At 44.8% G+C, this 13961-nt stretch overlaps 1 protein-coding gene across 1 annotated transcript; it reads right to left on the bottom strand.

Moving 5' to 3' along the window:
• Positions 1–864: 864 nt before the first annotated feature.
• On the bottom strand, positions 865–10538 carry TSEN15 (tRNA splicing endonuclease subunit 15). Its single transcript, XM_056497709.1, has 4 exons — positions 10344–10538; positions 9638–9719; positions 8204–8339; positions 865–1300 (listed from the first exon to the last, which is right to left on the bottom strand). Exons 1-4 carry the CDS (start codon positions 10506–10508, stop codon positions 1096–1098), a joined length of 588 nt encoding a protein of 195 aa, XP_056353684.1. The 5' UTR covers positions 10509–10538; the 3' UTR covers positions 865–1095.
• Between the last annotated feature and the right edge of the window lie 3423 nt (positions 10539–13961).

Here is a 13961-nt window from a genome sequence, read left to right as displayed (position 1 = left end):
GCTCAAGTTATGCTCCTCTTTCTGTGCACAGAAATGATAAAATGAAGGGCAAAGCCAAGAATCAGTCATGCAGCAAACACTGCAAAAACATCCACTCTAGTCCCAAGGATAGCAAATCTTAAATGGTCTTTCATTTCCACCTGGGTTTTTTGGATTTTCTCCCATTCTTCTACCCATACAAGATAAAAAAACCTCTTGTGCTTCACCTTCTGAATGTGATCCTTGGCCACACAGCTGTCACACAGACAATCCTGTGCTCAAGTAGCTGCTCTGGGATGTTATTTGACTGCCAGGCAACTCTTAAGTTTAACCTGGAGAAGATCTTCAAGCAAATGATGTGGAAAATTCCTGCAGAAGAAACTAAAAGTCAGGCTTCTTACTCCTAACTCCGAGCTGAAGCACCTTCTGGGCAATCACAATATGCAGAAGCTGTGTCCAAAGGCATAGTAAAATAAATCCTAGGAATGACAATGGCTTTGGACACCTAGTTGGTGCCTGTAGCAGGTAACTAGTGTGCTCTTACAGCATAGATGGTGACATACTTTGGTGTTTTAGTTGCCTCTGGTGCTGCTATAATCAGTTTTCCTCTGCAGGGAAAAAAATTAAAATGAGGCATTTCTGTGGAAGAGCCTTTTCTCCAAAAGCAGAGGGAAGAAAGCAATGCTCAGAAATGTAACCTGGGGGGCAGCATGAGTGCTTCTGACAGGGCTAAGACAAAGACACTCTGTAGACTACAAAGCCCTTCAGTCCTGCCACAAACCCTTCAGACTTACCTGCAACCAATATTTACAGCATGGGTAAGGATGTGTTTATTCTGTTGTGTACCTGACCAGACAGAGAGGAAACACAGGCTTTGCAAACAGAAACACTTCCCAAGTGAATTTATTAGTCAGGACTGATCTGTGTCAAAGCATTACCTACTTCATACCTCAAACAGCATTCATCACAGAGCAGCTGCACAAGCCTCTGTTCTCCCTGAACACATCCTTGCTATGCCAAGACTTTAGCACACCACTTATTCATACACATCAGTTCCTGCATTTGTTTGGGTTTGAGCACAGGAGTTCAAGAAATGTTTTGTTTCCTCTGTCCCAATCATTTGAAAGGTTTCTTTCTTTTCTTCCTCCACTGCTTATTATCCACATCTTCAGTGTCATCAGGAGGATCTGGCATTACAAAGCCATCAGTCATTTTATAGTAGACTATTGTGGAGTCTGTCTCAACTATGGCCAAAGTAACTGACAGCAGGGTGTCAGGATCCTCTGGAGGGAGAGCTGCTTTCTTCAGTATTTCCCTTAACCTAGGAGAGGAAAAAGATCACTTAGAAAGGAGTCCACAGCCACCTGAGATGGCACAAAGGTAGAATAGCACCATTTTTATTCAGCCTGTTTTTGCCCTGCAAACTTGTCTTCACCAAAGTGAGCATAACACCTGTTCTAATAAAAATCCTAAGTTGTGTAATCAAGCAACAAAAGAAAACAACAGAATCAGTTACACACACCTCTGCTGGAAATGGCTCAACACATGTTTCTAAGCTTTGTTTAGGTGTACTTGTGTGCAGGTGCCTCAGCCATCCCTCATCCACGACAATCCTAGCACACCAATCTCTACTGGCCCTGTTTTCAGTAGACTTATATAAGAAATCTAATTAAATAACACCTGGTGTTCACTTGGAGAACTGAATAATTAAGATTTGTTCTATTTGCAGAGGTAAGTCTTCCAGTCCCTCTGCCACAGGTCTCTGCCAGCCTGTGGAAGGCCCAGGAGCCCAAGCCAGGTTTCTCTACCTCCCTGTCTAGACTAGAAGCCACAAGACTGTCCTTCTTCAGAACAGTCAGCCCAAATAATGTCTTCCTTAAAAGCTCAAGACAGTTATGCAATTTTTCCTGTTTAGCTTATTTTAACAGTAACATGCCAGTTATTTTTCGGTTCAGAGCTCAGGACAACACTGATCCCTGGAGTCCCTGGATTCCTGGTCTGACTGGGGAGCAAGTTCTGAAGGAGTGTGGTGATCAGAGACAGAACAGTAACACCTCCCACTGAACATTCCCACAGGGAACTTCCTCCTTCCCCCACACATCAGGTGCAAGAGGGCTTCTCTGAGATTGATGGGACAGCTTACATTCCAGGGGAGTTCAGCTGTGCACCAGTCAAACCAGTGAAACTCCTGGCTTCATGCACCCTGGAGAGTTCACCCAGCAGAGCACAGGCAGCTCTGAGGCTGGGCACTGCAGCTGAAAACAGGCTCTCTCTAAAGGCAGCAGCTTTCAGACTTCAATCACCATCTTCCCTCAGAACTCCTTTGATCCTCTAATAAAAGCCAAATGGAACGTGGCAGAGAATGAGCAGCAGCCTGGAAAGCCTCACTGTTAAGCCCATGACCTTCTTAAAGATCCATCTGTGTTCTGAGCTGTGCATAATCCAGCCTGGCAAATTCAGGAGGGCCTTGCCTCCTGCCTGCACCACTGGGCCAGACACACAGCAAGGCAACACAACACAGTTACTTCATGCAAGAGATACCACAGCTGGGAAAAGCCCCATGCTAGCCCTCCCACATCAGCACATTTCCTAACAACACAACAAATAAGGTGAGACAGGCTGTGCTGACCACTGGCAGAGGACAGACACTGCAAGAGACTCCTTCAGGTAATGGGCCATCTGCTCCTGTTCTCACTGCCACATCAGCAGGCTCTGTCTGCAGGTTTCCTTGGCAGGTAACTTACTCTGTGCTCAGAACCCCAGCCCCTGTGCAGAGGTACCCCCAGCACCACAATGTCCTGCCAAAACCCTGGCAGGGGACAAGAGCCTGGGAAAAGATTACAGATGTCCTTCCTGACACATCCAGAAAGCAAGAATACAACTGCAGAATCATTAAATGCTTTGGGTTGGAGGGGACCTTAAAGCTCATCTAGTTCCATCCACAGGCAGGGACATTTCCACTATCCCAGTCTGCTCCAAGCCCCATCCAGCCTGGCCTTGGACACTTCCTGGGATGGGGCAGCCACAGCTTCTCTGGGCAGCCTGTGCCAGAGCCTCAGCACCCTCAGCAGCCAAGTGTCTAGTGTTTCTCTCAAGAGAGAAAGCTCTAAATTGGTGAGAACACACTGTTGGTACAGACCCCCTGAGGAAAAAAATATTCATGAAGCAGTGGACATCATCTCTCTTTCTCCTGTGAATGCAATATAGAATTAATGATAAAACACCAAATTAAAGGGGACAGCTACCGTGGAGAGATATTTTGGAAGCCAAAGAAACCAAACTTGTGTTGAGTGTGGACAATGCTGTATCTGAGAGCAGACTCAGGTAGAGGCCTAGATTCACCTGTCAGCCAGGGCAGAAGCTCCTTCCTATCTTCTTCAATACCTGTCACTTGTTTTCCTCATAGTCTATTAGGAGGAGAGATGCAACAGTCAGGCCATAGATCTTCATTTCTAATACTCATGATTTCTTCTTATAGTGCCAAGCACAGACACCCCAGACTTTACCTTCCCCTATTTAGCAATTACTGTGGCAATTAATAGCTTTAAAATATAATAAATAAGAAAATCCATACAAATCCATCCAGAGAACAGAGGGGAATGTTGCATCCTGCCCCATCTTGATTTTCCACCATGTAGGCTCTCAACACCCATGAGAAAGAAATCTGTGCTGTTTCCCAATATCTGCTCCTAACAAAATAGCACTGCCCTTTTCTCTGAAAGAAAGAACCAGGTACCCAGCTGGTGACCCTGAGGTTTCAACTGACTCTGCAAAAACCAACCAAGTCAGAATGATAAAAACTCCAGCAGCAAGTTCTGTGATGAACAAAAGAGCATTTCAGAGACACATCCCATGCAATGCCTCTGAGAAGCAGCATCACTCTGCAAGCTCAGAGCAGCTTTATGGAGGTTGCATAGAGCTCCATTGAGCTTAAATGGAACTACTGCCTTCCATCCCATAAAAGCCAAAGGCTTTCAATCTGCCCTTTATACTTGGATGAATAATTCCTTGCAGGTTTGGCCAGCCTGAACAGCTCCCTCCCCTGCTCACCAGGCAGGGCTGCAGAGTGCACACAAGTTGGTCTCTGTGCCACTGCAGAGATCATTACCCCAGGCACTGGAGCGTGCCATTGTCCCAGCCTGGGTCAGCACCACGGCACAGGAACCTCCCACAGGGCACAATTCCTTGGATTTAGCCAGCACTGCAAACTTTAGCACTAACCCAGTGCCTTGAAATATGTGGGAAGGAGCACGTGGGGCTGGGAAAAAGTGTAAATGCACACCACTGTTCCTTGGGATTTGTTCCCAAAAGACATGAACAGGGAATGCTAGGAAAAACTCTGTTTTTGTAATGGAAAAAAAAAATACAGTGGTTAGGAGAAGGAATTGAAAACCCACGGAATATAAAGATCTTTTTCCATGGAAGTTCAAGAAGAAAACAAGACAAACCATGCAAAAGGAAAGTATCAAAGTTCAGCAAAGTTCTACAGCAAACACTGGATGTTTAACCACAGAACAGCACAACCAACTCAGCTGTGGGAGTTTAAATGAGCTGCAATCTCATTTAAAATATTAAACTTTTTATATTAAATAAAAATACTAATAAAGAGCTTGTATTTAGGAGCCACTAATTACATTTTCAATGTGTGATTTACTGCATGAGTAAATTATGCTTATAGCAAGGGAGTTATTGACAAAACTGTGAAGAGGATGCAAGATGCACGTCACACTTCCAGTGCTTTAAAATAACAGGATTTTTCAGTTTATAGTAAGATTTATTTTACAGTCTACAGACTCTGAAGACAGTAAATTCCAGTCCTCAGATTTCCTTCTCAGGATGCTTATCAGCTTTAAAAAAAAACATTAATGTATTGTTTTTTTCTAAAGTTAGCATTTTAACAGAATAAGCCTTTCCCAAACTTTGCAGGTCTCCATGACCTCAGGCAACTTCATCCTTCATTTACAACACTTGTACACAAAATACAAACAGAGCAGTGACGTGTCATTTAATCTGACAGTTTATCTGCAACATTCTGCTTAGACAGAGTTATTTATCTAGGACAGGCAGTGCCCAATTCTATCAGATCTGGGACCTACCTCCCTGGTCCTTGAAGGATCAAGGCATTCCAGGCTATCTAAAAACCCATCTAAGATATCTAAAAATCAACACTGTGAGCTCTCCTAACTTTCTGAGCTTGGTTTATGCAAGTCATTTCTGCCAGCTCTGAAGCAGCACTCCCAGGATTCAAGTGCTTCCTCCACTGTGGGGAGCCACGGTTGAGGAATGCACTGCAAACGAGGTACTTGGCATGCACTAAGGTGTAGTGAGCAGCAAACACAGCCCAGCCTATGCACCCACAAACTCCTCCTGCAAGCACGAGTCCCTGCTGAATCAGAGGCTCTCCAAGCCTCAGCCAGCTGTGTGTGGGTCAGAGCAGGCCAAGACAGAAATTGCATCGTACTCCCCAGGGCTTTGCCCACAGAAGAAGATTCAGCAATCTTCATCTGAAGAATACACAGAGCACAAAGCCCCTTCTCAAGCCTGTGTAAGATCATTTAGTCTTTGCTCCACAGCCCAGAATTCTGTAACTTGGTGGGTTCCTGTGCAGCCCTACCCTGCCATGCTTAGGAAGCAGAACAGCTCTTGCCTTCAGCAGTTAACTGTCATGCTCAAACAGAACATGATGAAATTTTTAATAGGCTAAAAAACATTTAATAGATTTTATTTTTTGTCATTTCCCTAGGTGTCCTGCCAGTAGTTTTCACAACAACTTTCCTGTGGCCTTTTAAGGACACACTTCTCAGTGGCAGCCAAGTAGGGAACTTCATGAGACACCTGGGAAGGCAGAGCTTGGCTGACGTGGATTTGAAGTAGAGAACCACTGCTATATTTCTCTGCAAGACCAAACCCACAAGAGTGACTGACTAATATTTGCAAAATGTGACATCTTTTTTAGCATATATGTAGTAAAAAATCCATTATTTTCTCGGGAATCTTTCTTCCTTCTACCAATAAGAAAAACACAGAGCAGAATGAAGATGGAAGTCTGATTTCAAGGTGTCACTTCCAAACCCTACCCAGGTGTTACTGGTTAAACAAGGAAGTGCTGCCTGTAAATGTTGTTACTCACTTCTTTTGCACTTAGCAGAATTCCAGGCCCAGAACAGACAGAACATTTTCACCTTCCCAAATACCTCCAAGGGCTTATTCTCAATACTAAGCTGCATTTACTTGTACTCATACCTCCTCCCCTGCTTTTAGCAGGTAACACAAAACCCCAAAGCACTGCTTGGAACAAAATACAGATGCATGTTCAACACCACAAATACAAGTGCTGCACACAAACACAACCTCCCAGCCTGACAACATCCGTGGATATTGAACACATACAGGCTTTTATGGACACACCTGGCCCTGCAGCCTGGGATTCAGCTCATTTTAGTGACAACACACCCTGTGTCCTTGCTCTGCAGCAAACCCTAGTCACAAACTGTACTTTTAATCAATGTGATGCATTCAGTCTTTGCCTCTCCACCACACATACTTCCAGTACCAGATTCCAGACACTCTGGTGCCAGAGGCAGAGCAAACAGCATCACCACAGAACAAACAAGTGCAGAGGCTCCCTATGAAAAGCTCCAATGACACAGTAAAAGATAGGACATGCATGCAGTGGAATATCTGTCATTAAAAGTCAATCAGAACATACTCCTAACCTTTACCCAATGCCAGGAATCCAAATTTTCAGTCCAGGTGGAAACACACTATATTAACCAAGCACAACAGCTCAGCATGTAGGTGGAATTCCTCAAGGATCCCACATCCTCACTGGCTGCCCCTAAAATCTTGTCTGAGCTGAGAGCTGCAGTCTCCCTTTCACACACACACACTCATCTCCTGCTTGCAGACAGGCTGGGTGACACTCAGCATTTCACCCTGCAAGGCCCCTCAGCAGCTTTCCTCTGCCATGCAGATCACATCACATTTCTCTGCAACACCAAGCCCCTAGGAGTGATTGACCAATATATTGCAAATATAATGGTTTTTTCAGCACAAAACTCCATCAATATCTAGTAAATAATTTTCTTCCCCCTCACCAAACAAACAGCAAAATGATGATAGAAGTCTGTTAGCAAGACATTGATCTGTCACTCCTGAAACTCAAAATAAAAAGCAAAACCATCACTCCTAGAGTGTAGACACACATTAATAAGTACAATTAATTAGCTACCTACCACTGTGTCTGGCTGCTGCCCACAGAGCAAGAGGAAGAAGCAAAAACCAGTAAGATTTGTAAAGCCAGCCCTGAGCCAGCTCCTATCAGGAGGGGGAACAGAAGAAACTGAAGAATGTACAACCATATGATGCTGCTGAACTAGTTCAGGTCTTCAGAGTCACCATGGCAAACACCAGTCAGAGAAGGAAGCCTTTATCAGAGGGTAAATCATACCATGTGTCTGAGGCTGCTCTAGGGGCCAGTTATAATAGACTGCAAAACTACTGAAGTGGAAGTTTTCTAGGCTGTAAATATCTGTAATGTAACAAATTCATGGCTGTGCTGTCTTCTCCTTGAAGAATTGCTCTTGCATGTGTGAAAGTAAAAAATCACAGGCATTTGAAACTCTAGATGCAAAGTAAGAGGAGTTTCCTGTTCAAAGTAGCCAAATTATAGTTTAAAAGCAAAAGCAGAGCAAACCATACAAGGCTTATCCACACATTTTACAATAAAAAAGCTGGTTCTTAGGCAGCTCCAAGAGGATTTCTTTCCTCTTAGATCCTTTCAAGTCCAGCAACTCAGGAAGCACCGTCCATTTCCCAGAGCACAAAACAGCACAAGAATGTTCAAAACATAAGGTGTGAAGGTCTTGTGTTCTAACCTTGTCTCTCAAACACATACTTTGGTGTCCACTGTTATCTCCTAGCACATATGCAACTCCAGACAACAGGAAGTGTTTATCAGTGGGCACCAGTTTCTGCTTGACCTCCAAGAACCATTTCCAGACAGGGAGAGGCAGAGACTGATGCAAAGCTGAGGTTTTCTTAACATTGCAAGCTGCAAGCTGCAGTGTGTCTGCAGAACCCAAAATAACTCTGAGGTTGCTTTTCTCTGGTACCCCTCTACTCCCTCCTCCCCTGTTAACCAAGCCATCACCACCCTGAAAAATGTATCTGTGCTCCATTTTCTGTCAGTGGTAGCCGGGACAGGCACTGAGCACACCCTCACCTGTCGTGGCTGATCAGGATGTGTGCAGGCACTGGCACCATCACCTGCAGCCCCTCCTGCTCCCTGGCACGGGCGTGCAAACACACCAGCTGCAGCTCTGCCACTCCCACCGGCTGCACCTCGTGCCAGCTCCTCCCTAGGAATTCGGTGGGGATGAGAGGGGTAGAACACAAAACACATTTTAATCAAATAACAAATGCAGTATCTAAGTTAACAGCTAAGGTTTTGTTTTCCCTCCCTCTCTTCACAGGAAAACTCCATTTATCTGCCAAATTCCCCTCCTGAGAAGCAATCCTAAAGAAATCCACAGAGCAGGACCAGCCTGCTGGCTCCAGAGCTGCACTGATGGATGGTGAAAAGCCATGCCTGACAAAGCTGTTCTGCAAAAGGCAAAAAGATAAAACACACAGCTTTAGTCACCTGAAGCACTATAACCCAAATTTGGACTTCATCAGCACCTTGAACTGTGAAGCAGCAGGTGCTAAAAGCATGGTTAATGATCATACATAGTTCTAACCTCCTGCTTGAAGGGATAAGGATGAACCTTTTGTTGCAGAACTACAGAAATCTTCTTCAAATGACTATTAAGGCATTTTCTTCAGAGGTGTAACAGCAACAGATAGAGCAATTTCTGGACTGTAAAATCCCTCCCTTCCCTGACCTTGAGAAGCAACAGACTCCAAGCAAAACTGAAATATTTTTCTTAGGCTGGCTGGCTGCCTACTCACAGTCCCTTTCCAATAAAGCCAACTTGGAAGAAGCCAGGCAGAAGTTTATATATCACATAACTCTGCTCCACTCTGAGCAGACACCAGAAGACTACACTGGATTTCACAGGAACATTTTGGCCAGAAAAGCCCTCCAAGATCACAGAGTTCCATTGCTGACTGACACTGCCAAGTCCTCCACCAAGCCATGGCCCTAAGCACCACACCTACAGTTTATTATAAATTAATATATTGTTACATAATATTAATACAGTGGTTATAAATTACAGCTAAAATGATCTTCTTTGCTAGAGGAATCACTGCCCTTTCCAGAAAACAGGCCAGCACACAGCAGCCATTTGCTAAAGTGTGAATTTTGTGAAAAACTATGATTAACTTCACATTAATCTACAAGTGAGGACTATTACAAGCTCAACCACTGAACTTGTCACTTCACCCTCCTATATTCCTACTCCTTCCCCTACCCCTCTTTCACCTTTTTTTCCATGCTGACTGCCTTTGCCCTGGAACACCTGCACCTGGAGCTGCTGGATGAAATGGACCCTCATCTTTGCACAGGATCCAGGGAGGCAGAGGACAAAACTTTCAGCACAAAAAGTCTCAAAATGGGCACCAAGGACTTTGTAATGTCTCAGTGCAACCAATTAATTTAACAGCCCCTAAGAGCAAAGACATTTGTTGGGATACAATCACTTCCCCAATTTACCTTCTAAGAGGTCCAGGTACACCAAAAAGGCAGCATAGACTTGAGTGCTGTCAGACACATCAAGTGACATCATTTCTGTGAACTGAGACCCAAAGAGGAAGGTTGATAAAGGAAAGCACAGGTTACACTTGGAATGCACACACCACCTCTCCAGCCAGCAGAGCCACTGGAGTTTCAAACCAGTTTTAAGGCAATCAAAAAGCAGGATTTGTTTCCTGACAGTATCTCAAAAGCTCCCTTTTCCACATTCCCCATATTTTAGCACTTAAAAAAAGCAAGCAAAATAAACACGAGAGGAATTACAGCTATTTCTGGAACAGCTCTAGCTTCGTGGAATTTTACCTATTTGGGGGTAAATAATTTTATCTATTTTTGCTGCAACACGTCAACATAAGACGATAGCCAAATTAAACACCTCCATGTCTTTGATGTGGTAAAAATTAAGACGGAGTCGAAGTTTTAGGCATTTACGTTTCCCAGACGGGATTCCGTGATTTCTAACCTCCGCCCCTGCTGGCAGTGGCATTACCCAGCTACCCCAGGGCCAGAGACCCCTCCATAAACCCAATATAACTGAATAGATTGGCAGATTAGATTGGCATCTCCCCGTAGAACCTCCTGGCGGAACCTCGAGAGGGAGCCCTGCAGGAAGAGCGGGACCCCCGAACGACCCCCGAGGGACCGAGGGACCCCCGCCCCGGCCTACCGCGGGGTGAGCCGTGATCCAGTTGCCGCCAGCCGCACCCGACCAGCTGCCCTGTGATCCCTGGGCTCTCCCGGCCGCGGAGGACCCCTGGCCCGGCTCGGTGTCGCCCTCGCCCCCCGGAGCCGGGCAGACGCCGCTCCAGCCCGGCCCGGCCGCCGCCTCCATGCTCTCCCACCCGTGTGCAACGCGGCTTCACTCCGGGCGGCGCGCGCGCCCCGCGCTCCCGGGAAACCGCGGCACCGCGCCGACCGTTCCGCCTCCGCTCCGTTCCTACCCCCCGCTCCCGCCGCGGCCAAAGGCGCCGCTTCAAATCCTCCAAACAAAACATATCTACATATATCTATATTTATATCTATATTTATATCTATATCTATATCTATATCATCTATATCTATATCTATATCTATATCTATATCTCTATCTCTATATCTATATCTATATCTATATCTATATCTAATCTATATATCTATATCTATATCAAGATATATACATACACGTATGCCTTTCACAGTCCCTTCTTCTAAAGGCTCCAAAACAAGGAATGCATTATCAATCAGCAGTGCCCAAAGGTTTTACAGACTGCATAAAGGACATGCCTTCAAGGTGTTGCCTTGGACTGCTTTACTAGAAATATCTCTGACTTCCAAGGAGAATATGCTTTGCCTAATTCCAAATATCCCAGGTCTGGCTTATCAGCTCCATCTGTCTCGGTGAGTCTTCTGACAAATTCCAAACTGTGGCTGTCCTACAATAAAGCATCAATGAAAATTGGTCTGTATGTATGTAACACATAAATTTGTATGTGGTTTGTAGCCACAGGGAGTCATATTTGGGACATTCTAATTCAAGGAATTTTGTGGTAAAATGAGCACAGCCATTCTGGCTGCTTAAAAAGTATTGTGTTAGCCAGCACTTCAATTCCCTGGGCACAGAACAGATAGCTAGATGGGATAAAAAAAATCCAGTCTCCAAGACTTTCATGGAAGAGTTGGTAATAGTGGTTCACTCAACTGCTGGGAAAATAACTGGATGGATTTGAGTTCTTAGAGGTGAAGAAGCAAGTGAAGGGAGATGGACTCACATCAATCTACAGATGAGTCAATTTACATCAGCAGGATGGAACCTCTGTTTTCCTCAATGTGGGAAACAAGTCTAATTTAGAAGAAATCTGCCTCAGAGAGAATTTGTCACTTGCCAAACCGAGGGATTATGCCTCTGCCAGAGACAGTTGTCATAGCTGGAACGTCCTTGTTTGGTGTAGATATTTAGAGGAGGCTGAAACAAATGGCTTTAATTGATTTCTGTGGGACTTACATCTGCAAAAAGCCATTTCTTCCTCAAAGCTAAAATATTTCACCACAGAGTGGCTCATTGTCCTGTCACAGCAGGATGGAGTCTGGGCTTAAAACAACCCCACAGGATATAATTTTGGCCACCAACAAAGTCAGAATGAGTACAGATTTCTTTGCATGTGGACATAAAGCCATACACATTCATGGGTGTTGGGATGACACAAATTGTCAGGTAACTGTTTACCTGAGCTCTCTGAACTCTGCCCTGCACTGTGTGTGACTGGGAGTGAGAGATGAAGCTGAGCTGACTCCTTTCTCTTCTGCATGGAAGAACATCTCAGGCTTCTGCTGCTCTCACTCTTTTGTGCTCCACAGCAGCCAGCCAGCACAGGGAGCTGTGTGAGCGAGGGAACATCACTTTGGAGAGTGAATTTCTGGCTTTGGGATGCTGCTGGAGTCTTTTCATTCGTCCCCAGCAAATTGCTAGAGCCCTGACGCTGCTCACAAAACAAAAAGAAGAGAGGAGTGTCTTCTTTTTTTCAGAAAAGAGCTGAAGAGAGCTTAGATTTCACGGAGGACATCACGACCTGCATAGGGTAAAAACACACTCAGAGTTCTGGCAAAGGCAGGCAGAGGAGGGGCTTATTTCTGCTGAAATATCCTAAAATCAGGACTGTGAGCCATCTAGAGCGTCCAGTGGATAGAAAACGCCAGCTTCCAGCCCTCCACATCAAATATAATTTGGCAGCATTAGTCCCCACCCTCCAAATGTGAGCGGTCCCGTGGGCAGCAGCAGAATTCCGTGAGTGTAGATTGGGCTGGCTCCTGTGAAACTCTAATCACCTCGCACAGGCTGCAAAGCTGCTCCTTCTATTTGGTTAATGAATCCAAGCATAAAAGCAACATGTGGCAAACTAACCATGGAAGAAAAGCCTCATTAATGTATCATTCTAGAAGGACAATTATAAAGGCATTGTGGAGGGCAAACAAGAGGAACACATTTGCACTAATTGTTCAGGAAGATGCATACAAATTGAGAGACTTTCTCAAATTTTAGTGCAGATGATTCTATGACCCCTGGAGATTCTTTATTGAAGTTTCCTAGGATGATCCCTTTTGTGAAGTCATCTGATCATGAAACTGAGACAATATAATTTGGTGTGTGTGGTGAATTAGGTTCTATAAGCAAAAGAACAGTAAGTATTAACTCTATATATGTGTGTGTGCACATATATATATAACACCTTGATGCAAGTAATTCACAATGAGATTATGGATAATTAAACAATTGTTTGCTTGCTAAAGGTTGCCTGCTTTTTAAGTGTTGCAAGCACACAGCCAACAGTAGCACCTGATCAAAGTGCGTCTGTCAACCTTGGAGAAACTTCCTACCCACAGTAACCCCCAAATATGCTGTGATGGGGCCCTTAGAATTAATTAGAGATTTCATCTTGAAAAGGGTCTAGCATGCCCAAATCCTATTAACTTCTAAGAGAACTATGGTTACCATGCCCCTTTCAAGATCATGACCCAATAATTTTAATTGCTGGAATATTTTTTATGTATCTTTATGCTAAACTGCCATCCATGTCTATTCATGGGAACATTTTCCATGGTGAGTAAGTCAATGAAGTAGAGAAAATCTTCCCTGTATTTCCTGTCTTCAAAGAAGAGATGCTGAGAAAGCTGGGGTTGTTCAGCCAGGAGAGAAGAAAGCTCCAGGGAGACCTTTGAGCCCTTCCAGCACATGAGAAGGGCCTGTAAAATAGAAGGAGAGAGAATTTTTAAATGGGCAGATAGTGATAGCACAAGGGGAACATCCTTAAACTGATAGAGAGTACATTTAGATTAGATATTGGGAAGAATTTCTTCCCTATGAAGGGCACAGGTTGCGCAGAGAAGCTGTGGCTGCCCCAATCCCTGGAAGTGTCCAAGGCCAGCTTGGAAGGGGCTTGGAGCAACCTGGGATAGTGGAAGGTGTCTGTCCATGGCAGGGGGTTGGAATGAGATTATCCTTGAGGTCTCTTCCAACCCAAGCCTTTCTGAAGACTCTACGATATTAATCTTTCAGCTGCGCTCCAGCTGGAGCAGCGCATCCCTCCTTGCAGCGTGGGATGGGTGTGGGGTGTGCAGCTGTGTGTCGCACAGACATCCCGCCGATTTTTTGCCAAAAACTTTCTGATATTAAAGCTCAAAGTTACTTCAATTCCCTACCTACGTGGGAAGGATGATGGCGAGATCTTCATGTAAGCATGGAACAAAGGGACGTCTCAGCGTTAACAGCAACTCCAAAAGGCTCTTTAAAGCCCAGAACTGGGGTGGAGAA

Source organism: Oenanthe melanoleuca, chromosome 8 (assembly GCF_029582105.1).
Source record: "Oenanthe melanoleuca isolate GR-GAL-2019-014 chromosome 8, OMel1.0, whole genome shotgun sequence".
NCBI lineage: Eukaryota > Metazoa > Chordata > Aves > Passeriformes > Muscicapidae > Oenanthe > Oenanthe melanoleuca.
The sequence above is the reverse complement of the archived record's forward strand: the minus strand, read 5'-3'. Positions and strand labels throughout refer to the sequence as shown.

What these genes read in the sequence shown, in the direction of transcription:
- TSEN15 (XM_056497709.1), bottom strand. Translation starts at nt 10,508, where the DNA reads ATGGAGGCGGCGGCCGGGCCGGGCTGGAGCGGCGTCTGCCCGGCTCCG. An exon ending in GGATCACGGCTCACCCCGCG is followed by an intron (nt 9,720 to 10,343) that starts GTAGGCCGGGGC and finishes TTTGGGTCTCAG; the next exon opens with TTCACAGAAATGATGTCACT. An exon ending in GTACCTGGACCTCTTAGAAG is followed by an intron (nt 8,340 to 9,637) that starts GTAAATTGGGGA and finishes CCGAATTCCTAG; the next exon opens with GGAGGAGCTGGCACGAGGTG.